The sequence below is a fragment of the Dama dama genome, chromosome 15, assembly GCF_033118175.1.
Source record: "Dama dama isolate Ldn47 chromosome 15, ASM3311817v1, whole genome shotgun sequence".
NCBI classification, from domain to species: domain Eukaryota; kingdom Metazoa; phylum Chordata; class Mammalia; order Artiodactyla; family Cervidae; genus Dama; species Dama dama.
In genome coordinates, this window is record NC_083695.1 from 45,466,893 (window position 1) to 45,487,194 (window position 20,302).

General features: G+C 41.2%; 1 protein-coding gene across 1 annotated transcript in view; it reads right to left on the reverse strand.

Annotated features, from left to right (window-relative positions):
* The window catches only part of FRMPD2 (FERM and PDZ domain containing 2), a 64,148-nt gene that overhangs the window by 26,698 nt on the left and 17,148 nt on the right, over positions 1-20,302 (reverse strand). The window contains exons 11-15 of the mRNA XM_061163075.1: positions 16,789-16,941; positions 11,805-11,990; positions 4,336-4,473; positions 327-354; positions 82-292 (exon numbers count right to left, since the gene is read on the reverse strand). Coding sequence (XP_061019058.1) covers positions 82-292; positions 327-354; positions 4,336-4,473; positions 11,805-11,990; positions 16,789-16,941 — 716 coding nt within the window. The remainder of the gene's footprint in view (positions 1-81; positions 293-326; positions 355-4,335; positions 4,474-11,804; positions 11,991-16,788; positions 16,942-20,302) is intronic.

The following is a 20,302-nucleotide window of genomic DNA, read 5'->3' on the forward strand; positions in this document are numbered from 1 at the left end:
GTCTTCATTGTTTAAAGGGATTGCTCCAGAGCACCAAGTACATGGTGGTTCAGGCCCAGAGAACAGATGTGTCGAACCCACCTGCCTCTGAGTCCTTGTGCCCTCGTCCCCCTGCTGGTGTCCATGGTGAAGTTATCCAGGGACCTGTGCAGCAGGCCTCCCGCGGCATCCTCCAGTCCAGGTACGAATAGCGCGTTTTCTGAGCATGACAGTCTCTGAATCCAAGTGAGTTGGTTGGACTGGGCCAGGTGTGCAAGACTCAGACTGGCCATTTGCACACACTTATCAGAGTCTGAAATGTGGCAGAAATGGACAAACATAAAAACCCACAAGAATGATGCTGGGTCCATCACTCTTATGGCAGCAAAAACACATCACAGGCCCCAGGTACTGTCCTGGCTTTTCTTTGTCTGCATGGAGGGACCTATTTTTCCTCATGCTGGCTTCTGGAGCTGCTGTGATGAGCCCTGAGAATGCCAAGTCTGCCTTGTTAGCACTCACTAAGGAAAGAAAACTCAGACACACAGGTAGAAAGAGAAGGGATACCCTCCATCCCCCAGCAGCTGACAGGACTTTGAGCCACAGTTAACGGCAGTGTCAGCGCCAGCAGAGCCTTGTGTAAAATTAACTGCCGCCACCCGTTCTGCTCGCTGCCTTTACAAACCATCCTCCAAATGTTAACAAATAGGTCTGCAGATTACCTGAGCTCCCAAGATTACTCTCTGCCCTGTGGAACATAATCTTTCATCCCTACACAGCTTAGTTTCCTTACTACTAAGATTTAAGATCTGATTTTCTGAAATATGAATAGATCAGATGTGTTGTCTTCCAGTTTTAACCACGCCCTCCCTCCCTTCTTGCAGAAAGAGGTAACAAATGATTTTGATGAAATCCCTAACGTGAGCCCAGGAATATGAGTGACTCTCACCACTTCACTGTTTATGTCATTCGTAAGAAACTGGATTCGATAGATAGATTCCTTAAATTAACCAGGATTTATACAAAGCCCGGTTTGTAATTTGAAAAAAGAAAATGATGACTATGTTCTGACTATCAACAGATGGTACAACCCTGCTACGACCAAGAAGCAAAGAATGCTCAACACATGGCATTTGTGTGGCTCCAGTGGTGTGTGTGTGAGTGTGTGTGTCTGCGCTCATATCTAAAGCACAGTCAGGTGTCTTCAGTTAGAGCTTGTCCATGAGCATTTATTTCCTCTGGTAGACAATCCCCCTTACCTACAACGGTGCCTGGTTTGTTGTCAGTACTGTATCCACTGAAAAAGGTAGCTCTTTTTTTTTGTTTGTTTTTTTGGCCTCACAACATAGCATGTGGGATCTTAATTCCCTGACCAGGGATCAAACTTGCACTGCCTGCAGGAATCTTAATCACTGGACTGCCAGAGAAGTCCCAAGGTAGCCTTTAAAAAATACTTCGGTGAAACATTCTGTGTCTAGGAGGCATTCAATATCATCATTCACATACAGTAGGCAAGGGAGATGGAGAAGGAAATGGCAACCCACTCCAGTATTCTTGCCTGGGAAGTCCCATGGACAGATAGAGTTACAAAAGAGTCAGACACAACTTAGCAACTGAATAACAACAGGCAAGGAAGAAAAGAAGACTAAACGCAATTTGAATATGATATAGCAGCAATGACAGTAATATCCACACTAGCAGCCTACCCATCCTGTGTGCTTATTACATGCCAGGCACAGTGGTAAGCATGTTATCTGTACATTGTCTCATTTAATCCTCACGAGAACCCTGTGGGTTAGATATTGTTATACCCACTTTATAGATGAGGAAAAGTGAGGCTGAGAGAGAGTTAACAATTTGCTCAAGATCCCTAGGGCTTGTAGGTGGTAGAGCAAAACTCACTCAGCTGACTTTACAGCCCATGCCAGAAAATGGATGTACCAAGGACATGGAGATAAAAACAGCACAGGAGATAGATCTGAAGCATGTCCAGCCCCCTCTGATTGCCAAGGTCTACAGGGACAGTGACCTTAGCCTTAATTATGGTGGATATTTAATACTCACAGGGAGACACTGTAGGGAAAGAAAGTGGTGACAGGGACTCAGCTCAAAAAGGTTTTGTGGGTTTCAAAGAAGCCTATGCATAGAGGTTGGCAGTATGGGAAGAAGAGGATGTGCCCTAAGAGAGGAAGGCTCCAGAAGGTAGCAGAGGAGTAAGATCACCAAGGGCCTGAATTCCCAGCAGAGTTCTGTCCCCAGCAGAAGATGGAGAGCATTGGGGCATCAGAGAGGAAGCCACAAGGAAACGGAAAAGGGAATTAGGGTAGGATGGTGGCTGGTCACTGCAGATCTGTGGAGTCTTACAGCCATAAGCCTGTGGAAGGGCCACAAGTACCCCTGAAGCTTCTGGCCATCTGTCTGAAAGGACGAGAAAAGCCCTGTGGTTCCCCCTCTGCAATGCTGACAGATTCTCTCTGATTTAATCCTGAATTTATGCACTTGTAGAAGCTCGGTGATTTTTCTCTCTCCCCAGGGAATCAAATATAACTATAAAGTAATATGCTTGTTGAGACAATTCACAGAAGAATGACTAAGAAACACTTGGAAAATGTCCAACTTCCCAACAGTCAAAGAAATGTCAAGTGAAACAATACTAAGAAATCATTTCTCCCTATAAATGAACAAAGATAAACATGATAATATCTATTCCAGCAAAGATGCAATAAAACAGGCACAATGATACTGGGCATGGGAATGGCACTCAGAAAAACAGCAAAAGCCCTAAAAATGCCCCTGCCTGTGTATCCCAAATTTAAATGAAATCTAGCTTAAAGAAATAATACAAGATACAAAAAAATTTTTCTTCCACTGATGTTTGCTGCAATATTATTTATGATATTGGAAACTGAAAAGTAAACATAAAATCAAAATAGAGGAACAGTTAACTAAATGATTGTGTTTCCACACCAATTATCCATCCATTCATTCAAAAAACATGTGTTAGTATTAACCATCTCCCACTTGATACACCTTTGTTTCATGCTGGAACAGTAAAGGCAGGGACCTTCTCCCTACCCTCTGGGAACTCCCAGCTCACTGAAAACTGGAGGTAGACACATCCACAAATAAAAGGGGCAGAACGCCACATGTGAGAAGATGGAGCCTGCACAAAAGAAGGAGTAGTCAGCTCCATCTGGGAAGGCAGTACAGAGGCAGTTAACTAGCAAGGACTTCAAGGAGCAGATTGTCCTTGAACTTATTCTTGGAGAATCAGACTTATCTTGGTTGTCTAAGCCTGGAAGAGCATGGCAAGTAGAGGCCATGCAAATATTAGATTCCCCAAAATTCCTATTATGGTAGATTTTGTAGTTTGGGAAAACACTGTATTATGAGCAAAACAGGCTTACAAAGACTAATTTTGCTAGTAAGCCCACGGTGTCTTTATAAATATTTTATGTTCATTGATATCAGGCAATAAAATAGATACTGATGTCTCACACTTTATCTCAGCAATAACAGGTAAGACACAATTTACATTCATTATTTCCAGCTCCCTGGAAACATCATAGAAATGCTACTCTGTGACTTCAAAGACATATTTATATATTTATTTGGTTTTGCTGAAAATAAGAGGCCACTTTTATTTTCTGTATTTGGTTCTGCATCCGAACGCTCAACAATTTTGTTTCCTAGTTGATCCCCAATCCCAGGATGCCAGGACCCAGTGATGCAGCTCCCCTGTGAATCGACTGGTGCCAAACAAAACCCCTTGGCACACTGCAGTCTATGGGGTCGCAAAGAGTCGGACACGACTAAGCGACTGGACAACAATAAGAAACAAAACCCCCACAAGCAGGAGTTGCCATTACTAGTCACATAGAGCCATGACCATCACACATTCACTCTAGATGAGCGAGAAACAGCATGGCCCATCCTTGGAGAACAGCACAAACCTGTTGGATGAACAGGTGCTCAACTGAGGACACCGAGGCCCAGAAAGGGCAAGTGAGTGTTCAGAGTCACGCAGCTAGTAAATGGCCTAGCTCTGGGTCTGTTGGACTCCAGGGTCCACATTCCAAGCCCGGGGTTCATCTGCATCCAGATCACCTGGGTTCTTTTACAAGTGCAGATTCTGATTTAGGGGCCTGAGATTCTGCATTCCTAGCTGGCTCCCAGGTGATGCACCCACAGAGACCGCTCTGGGAATATGAATGGTGAAACCACTATATTATATTGCTCCCTGTTATAAATGAATAAGAAATAATGGTGAGAGCTCAACAGTAAATGTGATACACCCAGCCTTCAAACCCAAATAGCTTTAGGTTGAGAACGTAGGGTCTACTCACCACTTGTAACTCCAGGAGAGCTCATCTGAGCGTTAAACCCATGCTGGGCGCAGCACAGGCCCAGCAAATATTTACAGGTCTTTACTGAATCAGTGACAAACGTGTGCTTTTTCCCAGTGATGCTGCTTGTGATGATGAACTTTTTTCGCTGTGGGGAACAAACGCTGACTTTAAAATATTGATCATTTTCACCCATCCATCAGAGCACAACTATCCAGAAAATAACCAAATACAGGAGCTGTCAGTTGGATACCAGTGTGGTAGGCATCCAGAAGGGTATGGCAGATGTTATCTGACTATGGCCCAACATTTTTTCTTAGATTAAATACAACTTTTTTTTTCCCCTTCATTCATAAATCAAATGTTTCTTTATTGAGCAATTGCTATCTGCCAAGGACTGTGCTAGGGGAAAAGAATATGAAATGAGTTCAGTACAGGCATTGCCCTAAGCAAGGAGTGAATATAATTTCCATGTGCATTGGGAAAGGTCATTAAATAACAGTTTGCATAAACTCTCAGACATGGAAGGCAAAATCTCAGCTAGCAGGTTTATAGAAAGGATAAAATCACATCAGTAACCTCATATTTCATGCTGTTATGTGCCAGGTTCTGTTCTAAATCCCTTCTGTGTTTTAATTCATTTCATCCTAGAAGCTACAGAATGAGAGCAGTCCCATCATTATCCTTATTCTACAGATGAGGAAGCAGATGGAGACTCCTCAGAATGCAGCAGGAACTGAGGTCATATCACCAAGAAACACGTCCTCAACATTTATACCTTCAAGACCCATGCACAAAGGGATGATTTTTGTACAGCTCATTGAGATAAACTGGAAAGGACTATCTATATGGGGTTATCTATATGGAGCTTCCCGGAAAAGATCCTTAAATGTTTGCAATATATAACTCTAATAAGAACAATGAAATATACAGTAATAGAAATTACTTTAAATACAAATTTATATAAAACTTCCAAATAAAATCTCTATTCTAGATATTTCATGAGAACCTTGAGCTTGCTCCTGTAAAGATAACTTTATAAATACAGGTTTTATGCTTAAAAGGGCACTCTGAAACTCCTGAACTTCTTTAAGGCTAATCCCTTTTAATTTGTGATCGTTACCATTCCCAAGAAACTCCATTCACACAATCAAATATTAACAAAGGGCGACAACTGTTCATTGCTTTCCTTTAAGAAACTCTTTTTTACCATTAACCTAATTTCAGATCATTTAAGCATTCTCTAAATATCCTTTACTTTTATTAATAAATTAATGTTGAACCTGTACTAATGTGAATGGATTTTTAATTCAACTGAATTATATCTAGTATTTTTTATTTAGTGCGTTTTTTCAAACATTCATAGATGCTATCCAACTATCCTTATAAATTTTTCCTCAGTATTCAAATTATAATGTCTAAACTCCACTGGTTGATCATTTTATCCATACTTTCCCAAAGTTGAATATTTGCTTAGAATCCATCTACTTTTTCAGTATGCATTGATATGCTTATATACAGTCATGACAATTTTATATTAAGTTCACTCAGGTATCAAAAATCTTGGATAAGTCATTTTTTAAACTGAATAACTCTTCTTTAACAAATCTAAAAAAAGAGAGAATTATTCACACATGCACACATATATACCACATCTTTCTTTCAGACCATAAACTCTTGCCAAACTCTTATACTTTTGGACCCCAGTGCCCTAAAGTATTAAAAACCCCAGAGAGTAGAATTTCTATCTCATTTCTTGGCATGAAGCTGAAAGAAGTCTTGATTGTAGTGGTTTAGATTTTTTTTTCCACTTTGATAACAACATTTAATGGGAAAACCATATCTTCAAGCCAACTTTCACACAAGCAAACTGCTCTATGAACAAGATGATGTGTAACTTGAATCTCAGGGTTTTCAGCACAAACACAAAAAAATGTATTTACATCTGTGTTGTTACAGACAAAAATACTTGGTGTTTCTGTAACATCATGGTTGTTTCAAAGCATGTTTTATCATTTCAAATATTTCTTTCCTAGTAATTTTGTTGTTGCTTCTGTTCCTTTGCAGGCTTATTTATTTGTTTGGCTTGACACATCTTTGCAGGCTAAGATTCTCTGAGACAGAGGCAGATGTGCCCAGCTAAGGAAGTTGAAACTCCAGACCCCTACTTGGGAAGGCCATTTCCTGGAAGGGAACAAGCAACGGCTTCATGTGTTTTTATAAAATGTTAAAAGAAAGATGCTTTCACCACAATCAGTTAAAATCACTGACTCTTCTTTTGACTGCAACTCAGTTTTATTTTTCTCACCAGAGGTAACACTGCATGATGGAGAAGCAGACCCCACTAAGAGGAAGCTGAAATGAATGGGGCTGCTTTCAATGTAGAGTTAATGGGATTTATTTATGTGATTTGCAGTCTCTCCTGCAACAGTTTATTGCCAGCCATCCCAGAATACTCCTTGCATTGGACCAACTCACCTAAAGTCTCAGCATAAAGACATAGGGCCAGTAGTCATGTAAAACTGACTATGCCCTACAATACCCAGCCTCAGAAGTATGTGGCGTCAGTGCCAGAGGGGAATAAGATTTGAAGTGCAGAGCCAGAGGCCAGTCTGCAGGAAACATTTTCAATCATTAGAAATGAAAACCTGTAATTTAATTCTCAAAAACATCTAATTAAGTGGAATTTTTATCGTATCAGGAATGTACTTTGTAATTGTATATATACTGCCTTATCAATACAGTGCACATTTTTTTCTTTTTCTTTCTTTCTTTTTTTTTTTTTTTTTGATGGGAATCACACAATATGGAATTTATTTGATTTTCCTGTGTTGGTAGCCTAGAAACCTGCAGTGGGGCTTCAAAGAGCAAGAATGTCTCTGTCGCAAAGCTGCATGTTTTATGGATCTCATCAATAAAAACAACTTTCAATCAGATGTGCTAGATTTCTCTTCTCTCTAGAAAAAAAGATATTATGAAAGTATCATCCTATGGGAAAGTACAGAGTGTATGCCACCAAAACTTTGAAAGAGAAAAAAAAAGAATTATAGTTTATCAGGAAGTTCATTCAAAAGAATATTAATTCTTTTTACTTTTGTGATTTTGCAGTAGTTGATCTTTTAAAATTCAAGGGTTGTGGTGATTTATTTTCTCATTCTACATGAGCAGTCACTTTAAAACCTTGTTTGTTTTTGGAAATTTGTGTCCTTGTTTTTAAAGAGAGCCCTACAAATGTTGTATCCTCCCAGGCTTCACGCATTTCTCTCCAGACATTTTTAACTACTATTAATATCCAAGAACAGTTATTAGCACGGGTAAGTTCATCATTTCACAATGAATGATTTCGTGATTGAATAATCTTCTGAATCGATGTCTCTATCACAGGCGGGCTGCCAATGTACCCACAAATCATATTCATTGTAAAAATGGCATTTTTTTTTTTTTCTATTTCCTTGGCTACCTCTCTTCAGGTTGACAAAACAAATGTTAGCAACTGTCTGAAGCGTTCTGGCTTCCGCTAGTAATTAAGCAAATTTGAAACTAGCTTCCTAAGTTGTAGCATGAAGAGTTCAAGTCATTTTCTGTGTAAGATGCTGGGTTTGTGGCAAGCAGCTGGTGACATTACTTCCCATGATGACTTTTCCATAAAAAAGGATATTTATGTTGAGAAAGAGACTGGTCATCAGAACGTGGAAATCCTAATTAGTGACTGGCTGTTTTAAAGCTACTAAGATTGTTTTGTGAACCAGATGACTTTCCAGCTTTAAATAAGAAATTGCTTGTGGTCATGGGGAAAATAAATATCTGTAAAAGTTAAACCAACTTAAATATAAAATACTTAAGGGGGCTGTTAAATTTATGGCTTCAAAAATTCTATTTTTCAAAATTACTTGGTAGGTAGTCTGCATTTCTACAAATGTTTTAAGAGAAATTACACTGAGAATTGAGAATTTTGAACAATTAACTATGAGATAGAGAAAATAGGAAGTAATAACAGCATTGAATATTCAATAATCATGCCCCCACTGTGGCCTGCCAGTCTCCTCTGTCCATGGAATTCTCCAGGAAAGAATACTGGAATGGGTAGCCATTCCCTTCTTCAGAGGATCTTCCCCACCCAGAGACCAAAGCCTGGTCTCCTGCATTGCAGGCAGATTCTTTACCATCTGAGCCACCAAGGAAGCCCTCATTCAATAATTAAATTTCACCAAATAATCTTTCAATTGAAATCAAGTCATTTGAGTCATTAAATTTCTGAGAAGTTCACAAATAAAAATATCAATTGCTTTTTTTTTAGGTAAGGTCAAAAATATTTGGGAAAAAGTCAGTTTTCTGATATCATAAAGGCCACTTTAATAAAATTATGCTCAATTCTTATTTATTTTTAGATGTAAACTTTTTTCCCTAAGTAAAAATAATACTTTATTATGAAATTATATTGAGAACCACACTTTAACAAGGTCAACTTCAACAGCCAAGATGGGAGAAAAACAAAAAACACTGAGAAAATGAATAAAACCAATTGTGTTCTGCTTAGGAAACTCTAACATCAGATAGTAATAATGAAAATAAGAACCAAAGAATCAGAAAAAAAAAAAAAAAACTTGTTAGTAGGAAAAACTTGAAAACCACAGAAGAAAATTCAGTAGAAAAAAAACGAAAATGTTTACTGAGCCACATTCAAAGAACTTCATGTTTTATAATGAAATCATTGCTGAAGGTATGGGACATGGACTCAGAGGACAGGAGAGTTCATTAGCTAGTGGACCATTCTCTGCTATGGAGACACATAAAACATTTTTTATGCCAAATTAATTGTTCAGTTCGGTTTAGTTCAGTTGCTCAGTCATGTCCGACTCTTTATGACCTCACGGACTGTATGTAGCACGTCAGTCTTCCCTGTCCATCTCCAACTCCCAGAGCCTACTCAAACTCATGTCCATCAAGTCACTGATGCCATCCAACCATCTCATCCTCTGTCGTCCCCTTCTCCTCCTGCCTTCAATCTTTCCCAGCATCAGGGTCTTTTCAAATGAGTCAGTTCTTCACATCAGGTAGCCAAAGTATTGGAGTTTCAGCTGTAGCATCAGTCCCTTCCAATGAATATTCAGGACTGGTTTCCTTTAGGATGGACTGTTGGATCTCCTTGCAGCCCAAGGGACTCTCAAGAGTCTTCTCCAACACCACAGTCCAAAAGCATCAGTTCTTCGTTGCTCAGCTTTGTTTACTGTCCAGCTCTCACATCCATATATGACTACTGGAAAACCATAGCCTTGACTAGACGGACCTTTGTTGGCAAAGTAATGTCTCTGCTTTTTAATATGCTGTCTAGGTTGGTCGTAGTTTTTCTTCCAAGGAGTAAGCATCTTTTAATTTCATGGCTGCAGTCACCATCTGCAGTGATTTTGGAGCCCAAAAAAATAAAATCAGCCACTGTTTCCACTGTTTCTCCATCTATTTCCCATGAAGTGATGGGACCAGAATGCCATGATCTTCGTTTTCTGAATGTTGAGTTTTAAGCCAACCTTTTCACTCTCCTCTTTCACTTTCATCAAAAGGCTCTTTAGTTCTTTGCTTTCTGCCATAAGGGTGGTGTCATCTGCATTATCTGAGGTTATTGATATTTCTGCCAGCAATCTTGATTCCAGCTTGTGCTTCCTCCAGCCCAGCTTTTCTCATGATGTACTCTGCATATAAGTTAAATAAGCAGGGTGATAATATACAGCCTTGACATACTGCTTTTCCTATTTGGAACCAGTCTGTTGTTCCATGTCCAGTTCTAACTGTTGCTTCCTGACCTGCATACAGGTTTCTTAAGAGGCAGGTCAGGTGGTCTTGTATTCCCATCTCTTTAAGAATTTTCCACAGTTTGTTGTGATCCACACAGTCAAAGGTTTTGGAATAGTCAATAAAGCAAAAGTAGATGTTTTTCTGGAACTCTCTTGCTTTTTTGATGATCCAGCAGAGGTTGGCAATTTGATTTCTGGTTCCTCTGCCTTTTCTAAATCCACCTTGAACATCTGGAAGTTCATGGTTCATGTACTATTGAAGCCTGGCTTGGAGAATTTTGAGCACTACTTTGCTAGTGTATGAGATGAGTACAATTGTGCGGTACTATGAACATTCTTTGGCATTGCCTTTCTTTTGAATTGGAATGAAAACTGACCTGTGGAGGTATGGGTCGGCAGTGGCCTGCTGCAGGGGCTCTGGGTACAGCATAAGCCCTCTTGGAGGAGGACCCCACCATAGAAGAACCACCAGAACTTACACAGGACTAGGAAAACAGACTCTTGGAGGGCACAAACAAAACCTTGTGTACACCAGGACCCAGGAGAAAGGAGCAGTGACCCCACAAAGAAACTGACCCAGACATGCCCATGAGTGTCCAGGAGTCTCCAGCGGAGGGGTGGGTTGGCAGTGGCCTGCTTCAGGGTCGGAGGCACTGAGTGCAGCAGAGCGTTCATGGGACCTTTTGAAGGAGGTCACCACTATCTTCATTACCTCCACCATAGTTTGGCCTCAGGTCAAGCAACAGGGAGGGAACACAGCCCCACCCATCAACAGAAAATTGGATTAAAGATTTACTGAGCATGGCCCTGCCCATCAGAATAAGACCCAGTTTCCCCCTCAGTCAGTCTCTCCCATCAGGAAGCTTCCATAAGCCTCTTATCCTTCTCCATCAGAGGGCAGACAGAATGAAAACCACAATCACAGAAAACTAACCAAACTTATCTCGTGGACCACAGCCTTGTCTAGCTCAATGAAACTGTGAGCCATGCTTTGTAGGGCCACCCAAGACAGACAGGTCATGGTGGAGAATTCTGACAAAACATGGTCCACTGGAGAAGAGAAGGGCAAACCACTTCAATATTCTTGCCTTGAGAACCCCATGAACAGTATGAAAATTAATTGCAACTAAATTCAAATAAATGATGTTCAAATGTTATTTCAAAATCTTTACATTTAATAGGTGTGTTGCTATTGTAATTTTTTTTAATGACTGACAAATGTTTTCACATCTGTAGTCCATGGGAGACAGCCCAGATGCCTCCATGCTATGTGTGCAAAGGGAAAATTAAAATACAAGGAAAATATTTCAAAAGCATGCAGACTCCATTGCGCCTGCTTCAAACTCTTCTTCCCCATCTGCCATTCCCAACCTTGCTCTCAAAATCAGTAGATTCCCCAAACTAAAAGAACTTCACCCAGAGGGAAAGTTGTAGTCCTTTAGGCTAATGGCTGCCCACGGAGGTGAAAGGGGGCTGTGTGAGAGATGGCCAGAAGAAATGGCCTCCAGGGGACTCTCAAATCCCCTGAGAGACTTCTTCCAAATATGCCATAGTCAACGGAGTACAGGTTAGCTGACAGGCTGTGAGCTTATTTTCTTAGGAGAAGATCACCTGACCTATTGTTCCTTTAAAGGGGTAACAGATCAAAGGAAAACAAAAGCCTGGGTCATTTCAACTGAGTGACACTCACATAAGACAAAATCTTTTCAATTTCTCTCCACTGAAACCGTAAAGTTGCAATTCTGGTGTTGTTTCTCACTTCATATACTATGACACCCTTGGCACAGATCCCCAAGGCCATTTCCCCTTCTGGCCTTGTCTTCTCTGGGAGAACTTGGTACACCAGCACACCATATTCTGGGAGCTGCTGAGTGACCTAGAATGAGAACAAGGTCAATTAAGAAGAGACAGGCACATTGGTCTAAAATAATGGATTTCAAACCATTCCATGAGGAAAAAAAAAAAAAACCTTAACAGATGTTCTGAAAAAAAGAGTAAGATTGCCAAATAAGTTTAGGAAACACTGAGCTAAACATATCTCCTTACTACAGCATTTCTCTGTGCCTCTAATATGATAGTGTTGTTATATTTTATTAATAGAATGAAGGAATCCTTCCCTAATGAAGTACCTTGAGACACTTGGAACACTGATATTAATTATGAAAGTGATACCAAAAAATAATAATATTCTGAACAAGGTTGTAGAATTCAGACTTTTCTGAATCATCTCACAGGGATTTCTTTTCCTAAAGTCTACTGTAGTACTATCTGATACAACTCCTTCATTTTACAGATGGAAAAACTGAGGCCCAGGCACAGAAAGCAGCCTTTCAAATGATCAGCAGCACTATTAAAGCAAAATAACATCCTGCAGAAAAAATGAGCAATCACTGGCATTTCTCACCATGTGGCAGTGATTTAGTGGGGTCCCCACAGCCCAAGATCTGTCTTCAGTTTACCAGTTTAGGAGATAGAATTTCGTCAGGGACCTGAGTGTCAGTCAGAGCTGGGAACTGCATCAGGCTAACCAAAATCTTCACAGACTGGTGCGTAAACCTAATACAAATTTTTTTTTTTTTTTTTTTTTTATGTCTGAATGGTAATCATGTCTCTATTCTGGTCTCTGCCATCTTCATCTTCACCTGGTAGACTCTAGTTCTTACTAGAAGATTGATGCACCCAGGCTCAAAGCAGGTGGGCTCAAAATGTGTGCATGTGTTCTCCACACATTTGAAACTCTCTCAGAAGGGTTTCAGTGGTGAGATCTGGTGCTCATGTCTACCCCAGAGCAGAGGGGACAAAATCCTGCCCAATCTCTCTCATCCTCAGGTCAGGTCACAAAAATGAGGACAAATTATGGCTTTGGAGAGCTCCTTTCTCAGGGTCCTTTCTGTCTTTTCTCCCTGTATTGATAAGTAATCTGTGCAGATAAGTCACATTGCCTACAAAACTTACAGCTATTTGCATGATCTTGATTACATTTCTGGACCCTGAATCTCACTGGTTCTTTTAACTTTGGAAAGACCCGGGCATTGTCACTATCATCATCATCTAAAACAGTATTTATTGGACATTAGTGTTGAAATATCCAATGGCCAGACTACACATGTACTTAAAGTATGACAAAGCAGGGCCAATCCAAAACAATTGGGTAAATTCTTTTAAAGAATTTGATGTGTTATTTCTTAAAAAAAAATTAAAGCACTAAAACAGTCATCATTAGATGATGAATCAATAGAGTAGAATATTCAATAGAATAGAATTCTATTCTATTGAATATTCATCATCAATAGAAGATTCTATTCATCAATAGATTAGCTTCTATTAGACTTTCTTTTATTTTTTTAATTGTTTAGTATTTATTTTAATTTTTAATTATACAGAAAGGGATATGATATTGAAGTACTTAGAGCCACAAAATTCTTGAAATGGTTCAGTGCTATTCTGTAACAGAGCAGTACCCTACAGGGCTTTCCTGGGACAGACTTCCCTGTCCAATCTCTTTTGCCTGCCTCTTGTTTGTAGAAAACCTTCAGCTTCCTAGGCTTTCCCTCCTTTGACCCTATCATTGCACTTCTGGGAATCTGTCCTAAGAAAATATACCAAATGATCAAGGTCAAAACCCTTTGATCAAAGTGATGTTTGGTGCAGACTTCCAGAGTTGGGTTGAGAAAACTAGTTCCTTGGAATAAATGTTCCTAAAGGCACCGCCTTATAGAGTACTTGGAGAAGGAAATAGCAGCCCACTCCAGTATTCTTGTCTGGAGAATCCCATGGGCAGAGGAACCTGGCTAGCTAGCTACAGTCCATGGGGTCGCAAGAGTCGGACACGACTTAGTGACTAAACCACCACCTATGGGGTACTACCTAAAAAGGTATCACCTAAAGGTAAGGGAAGCTGGTGGCTCAGAGGTAAAGAATCTGCCTGCAGTGCAGGAGATGTAAGAGATGTCGGTTTGATCTCTGGGTCTGGAAGATCCCCTGGAGAAGGAAATGGCAACCCACTCCAGTATTCTTGCTTGGAAAATCCCTTGGATGGAGGAACCTGGTGGGCTACAGTCGATAAAGTCACAGAGTAGTACACGACTGAGCAACTAAACACAAAAGTACTACCTTAAAAGGGATTATTGGGCAAACTTTACAAAGGATATTTACAAAACATTTGTATTTATCTGGGGAATGCATAGGTTATAATGCCAAGTGGGAAAAAATAGAAGGTACAATTAGTATGACTTCAACAACAAAAGGAAAATATTTTAACAGCATATGGCAATCCCTAGTTACGTGGAAAAATGGCTCCATGGTTGAAGAAGTTTGGAAAACACTGACTTAACCTTGAACAAGTTATTCTGAGATTAATATGCTAATATAGGTGTGAATCTTGCCATCAGCGGTACCCAAACTGGACTTCGACCAAATCTGATGAACTGGCAGAATTAGTCATCAGTGAAGCATAGGCCAATAGGTGTCATCTGATAATGGAAAAGGGAGCCACAAGGAGCTATAATTAAATAATCCAGTAAATGTTTATTGGAGTAACTCATCTCTGTGCTGAGTTCTGGGGATCCAAGGCCCTCTGGACATTTACAACCTAGAAGAGGGGACAAGAAATGAACAGAAATGTCTGTGATGTAGACTGTCAGCAATATATGCCAACAATGTATAAAATGTTTCTAACCTTTGACCCTGTGATTCTACTCATGAGAGTCTGTCCTTAAGAAACTAAGCAGAAATGCAGTTAAAGACGTATGCAGAAAAAAATATGAATCTCAGTGTTGTTTAAAATAGCCTCATATTTAAAATAATTTATGTGCTAAACAACAGGATACTGAGAAAAAATTTTGGGTACCTCATGTGTTGATTCAAAAGAAAGTTCAAAATTTTAGTGAGATGAGATTTAAAAACAGCCCACAAAACTGACTATATAATATAAATCCAATTTTAAACATAAATGCATGTACACATGTGAATGCAAAGATGACAGAGGGAAGGATGAATATATACAAATTGATTGTACTGTCTCAATGGGGAAGAATGAAGTGAAAAGTGAATGTGTTATTCACTCAGTTGTGTCTGACTCTGCAACCCCATGGACTATAGCCCTACAGGCTTCTCTGTCCATGAAATTCTCCAGGCTAGTATACAGGGGTGGATACCCATTCCCTTCTCCAGAGGATCTTTGTGATCCCAGGGTCCAACCCAGGTCTCCTGCATTGCAGACAGATTCTTTACTGTCTGAGGCACCAGGAAAGCCTATTTGCATGTGTGTGTGTGTGTGTGTGTGTGTGTGTGTGTGTGTTAGTCACTCAGACATGTCTGACTCTTTGCAACCCCATGGACTGTAGCCCACCAGGCTCTTCTGTCCATGGGATTATCCCAGCAAGGATACTGGAGTGGGTTGCCATTTATATATATATATATATCACTTTGCTGTATATACCTGAAACTAATGGAGTATTGTAAATCAACTACTTTAATTTGAAAAAGATATCCCCCCAGAAAAGTCCCCACATTTTTCCTTGAGTTGGTGGCTTCCTTTACAACCACTGGTCATCCTTCAGTGGGAGGAAGAAGGGGCACAATGAGCCAGGCACAGTAAGCCAGGGCCTGTGCAGAGGCCTGCAGACCCAAATCCTTGGCCTCTCTGCTGGCTCTGTGGTCCTACAGCCTCTCTCCACCAGAGGTGTGCTCATGGCTTTGAAGTCCTCACTTGTTTATTGTCCTGGGAATGCTGCATCCACTTAGCAAGGAACCGGAACAAAGGCTGGATTAGGGGACACATTGAGCGCCTTTCTGCCAGAGCTGCTCAAATGAAACACTCAAGTGCTTATACTGTACTAGGTTCTGCAGAAAGTTCCAAGTGACTGACCAAAAAAAAGGATAGCCCTCATCTCAGCAGTTCTGCTTTCAAAAGACTATCTCTATCAAAGGCTAGAAAACACAGAATATTTTTGTCCCAGGAGACATTGTAAAAAGAAATAAAAACCCTGGAGTTCCCTTTTGAAACTGCTCCCCAGCTCTAGAAGCCCCACCAGGTACATCACCCTGGGGATGCTAGGGGGCCTCCTCCCATGTGTCTCTCCCCCACCCCCAGCTCTATCTGCACAGGCAGAGCAGCCAGCCCCTCCCACCCTGAAGTAGAGTAACTGGTACTGTCACCGTTCTCATTGGGCAGCTATCAGCTATCACAGTGCTGCAAGCCTCTGGGTCCCCTTCTGTCCTCTCTACAAAGCTTGAACTCCCCAGAGGCAGAAAGCACATCCTTCCTGCCTCTGTTTCCTGTAGTGCCTGGTCCACTGCAGGTGTTAAGTTGTGAACTGAGCAAAAGCTATTCATTGGAGGCTCTGTGCACCCACAAACATGAGAGACTTTGCTTTTGGCTCACACTTAAGTTTGTACTTCAGATGTCAAAAGTGTCTCTATGAGAAATGTGGCCTACCCCCACTCACAGAACATTGACTGTGTGAGATCCAAGGTTGAAGAAAGGGCCTGCCATACCCACCCTGGCCCAATAAATCCTACTTATTTGGGGGATCATTTCCAATGCCATCTGCTTCCAAAAGTCTCAAGTCCTGTGTTTGTACCTCCCTGTGGGTCTGAGCACATCTAGCCCCAGAGAAATCTCTGGAAGGTATTGCTGACTATGTGCCCTCTCAAGAGTCCAAAGGCCTCACCCTCAAGAACTCCAACTCAGCATCCTCTCCCCAAAGCACAGGACTCAGACGGTGCATCTCTGAGACTTCCACTTGGACCCGGAGAGCCGTCATCCTCTCAATGAGACTTGCAGGGATATAATCTTCAACTCGAAAATAGGCTTTGTTCTCTACCTGCTGGAAAGATGCAGAAGAAAAGGGATACAGCCAAGACACCTTCTATAAGACTCTGAGCAGAACAGAAGCTTGTCTGCAGTCACAACTCAGTTAGAGCCCCAGGGAAAAGATGCTCTTTTGAAGTGCCAACTGGGATATCATATTTTACCATATTAGAGGTTGAGCCAAACCATATAACAGAAACAGAAGGGAAAGAGGAAAGAAGCCACTTGTTTTTGACCCCCTTTTGTATGCCAGGAGATCCCCAGAACATATTAGCTCTTTCTATCCTCAAGGTAATTGTAAGAGGACAGTATTATTATTGTCATTGCCAAGATGAGCCAAATGAACAAGAAAGTCATTTAACATGGCTAAGTCCACACCATTTGGAAGTGACAGAAACAAAGCCCTCACCCATTCCACAATGTCATGCCACTTCCTAAATGGCACAGTGAAATCTTGGCTCTAAAGCTTTGTTTTTATATATTTATTTAGTATTTTTATTTGTATGTGCTACCAGTATACTGTCCCCTCTCACAAGGGAGGCCTTGTCTATGGCACTATCTCTTCATAACAAGATGTTCAAGAAGTTGTCCCCCAAACAAGAGAAGATCTGACACCAACAGCCTGCCCCAGGCCTGAGCCTTCATCATCTATTCTTTTGGAAACCTGAGGCTTCAGCCCCACTAGCTGCTGCAGGAAGATCATTATGGTTCATCATCACTCACTGCCCAACACTGAGTTCCCTGGTATGGACTCTAGGGCACGGAGAAGTACACAGACATTTTGGAGGAGTGGCCTCAGGGTTCACAGTAAGGAATGAGGAAGGTAGAGCTTGGCAGATAGAGAAGCTGACCCTTCCATGCTATTCCTGAATCAGCCCATCTAGTCTCAGGAAGCCAATATCAGCCTAATCTTGGTCAAGACGCAAGCTGAGGACAACTGTCCATGAGGTAGACAACTGGAAACTGGGAACAACTGGCCACTGGGAGCATCTGGCCTTCTCGGGGCTGGGAATGGGCATGTTGGTCTGATGAGGGGGTCTGACGGGAATAGCACAGCACCCACTACATCCCCATGTTCCTGGTCTGGCACAGGAGTCCCCATGTGGCTGGAGACAGAATCCTCCAGCCTAGGGCTGGCCCGTGCCAGTTCTGAGCTCAGCTCAGAGACACTAAGCGGAAGAAATTGCTTGGTAATCCAGTACACAAAAAGCATTCAGAATGCTATTAGAATGGCCCCAATCCAGAAACTGACACCAAATGCTGGCAAAAATGTGGAAGAGCAGGAACTCATTCAATTACTGGTGGGAGTGCCAGATGGTTAAGCCTCTTTGGGAAGACAGTTCTTCAATTTTTTATGGAACTAAACATATTTGTACTATATAATCCAGCTATCATCTCTTTGGTATTTACCCAAAGGAGGTGAAAATGTATGTCCACACAGAAACCTCCACATGGGTGTTTACAACAGCTTCATTCATAGTTGCCAAAATTTTGAAGCAAAAGAGGTCCTTCAGTTGGTGAATGAATAAATAAACTCTGGTACATCCAGACAATGGAATATTATTCAGCAATAAAAAGAAATAAGTTATCAAGCTGAAAAGACATGGAGGAAACTTACATGCATATTACTAAGTGAAAGAAGCCAGTTTGAAAAGGCTATGTACTATATGATTCCAACTATATGACATTTTGGAAATGGCAGAACTATAGAGACAGTAAAAAGATTAGCAGTTGCCAGGGGTAGGGGAAGAGGAGGGTGGAGCACAGAGGAGTTTCAAGGCAATGAAACTACTCTAGGGAATTCCCTGGTGGTCCAGTGGTTAGGCCACTGACAGGGCCCAGGTTCAGTCCCTGGTAGGGGATCTAAGATACTGTAAGCCACGTGGTGTGGCCAAAAAAAAAAAAAAAGCCACTACTCTGTATGATTCTGTAACAGTAGATATCTGTCATTATAAATTTGTTCAAACATATAGAATGTACAACACTAAGAGCAAACTCTAATATTAACTGTGAACTCTGGAAGATAATGATACATCAATGTGTAGGCTTATCAGTTGCAATAAATTGCAATTGATAGTAGGAGACAGTGATAGTGGAGGACAATGATAGTGGGGGAAGCATATGTGGAGGCAAAAGGGCATATAGGAAATCTCTGCATTTTCCACCCAATTTTGCTATGAGCCTCAAACTGTTCTAAAACAAAAGTCTATTAAACATTTTTTTAAATTGTTTAGGACATTAAATTTTTTTTTTTTAATTTAGGACCATTGACCCAGCATCCCTTTGCTAGAACTAGAGAAGTCAGATCAACAGAAGTCAGCATGAAACTAAAAAAGCTCCAGCACAAGTATTTCTTTCTTTGTCATTTATTTTGAAAAGAAAAATTAGAAGCAACTGGAACAATAATAGTAGTAGTTATGAGCACTTCCATGGCGCCTCTAGGTGATGCCCACGAGTGAGAAAACAAATAAGAAAGCCAACTTCTGGTCCTAGTGAGGCATACCACGTGGTTATCCCAAAAGCTCATTAGGAAGGCCAGGGGAAGACATACTATTGAGTGAGAAAGCAGAATGCAAATCAAATGTGGCAATGTTTACAACTGCATAAAATCCCCATGTGTGATCAAAGGCTGGAAGAGAATGCACCCAGAGGAAATTTGTTCTGCTGCAATGATGTGATTAAGGAGATTTATTTTTGTACCAAACTGTCTTTGTCTCCCTTTTTAAAATGCAAATGTAATCATGTTACTTACTTCCCAGCTTAGAATTCATCAGTGCCTCCAGTCTTTCACTGCAGTGGTTTCCAAATCATGTTTCTTTCCGCGGCACCACAACCATTTATCAGACAAAATATCCACCCCTTAGAAGGGCACACGAGGTTCCTTCCTGGATCTGACTGGCAGCGCTGCCCAGCCTCGAGGCCCATTAACTTAAGGCTGCCGTGAAATCCTTGCAGCTCTGGATGGGCCAGCCTCCTCCTCCTGCCCACTCAGTGACCCAGATATAGGGAGAGGCCTGCACTCTGAGACCTCCTTATGCCGTTTAACGTGCCCACTGCAGTGCCTGGCACATAATATAGCAAGGCCCTAGAAATGAGTCCCAACAGTGCTCTCACTAGCTTGCCTAACCTCACAGAGGCACAATTCTTCAATCTGCCTGCCAATGCCGAAGACACAGTTTCGATCCCTGATCTAGGAAGATCCCACATGCCTCGGAGCAACTAAGCTCGTGCACTACAACTATTGAGCCTGTGCTCTAGACCCCGGGAGCCGCAACTACTGAGACCACGTGTCAAAACTACTGGAGCCCTTGCGCCCTAGAGCCCTTGATTTGCATCAAGAAAAGCCACCATGATGAGAAACCTGTGCACTTCAA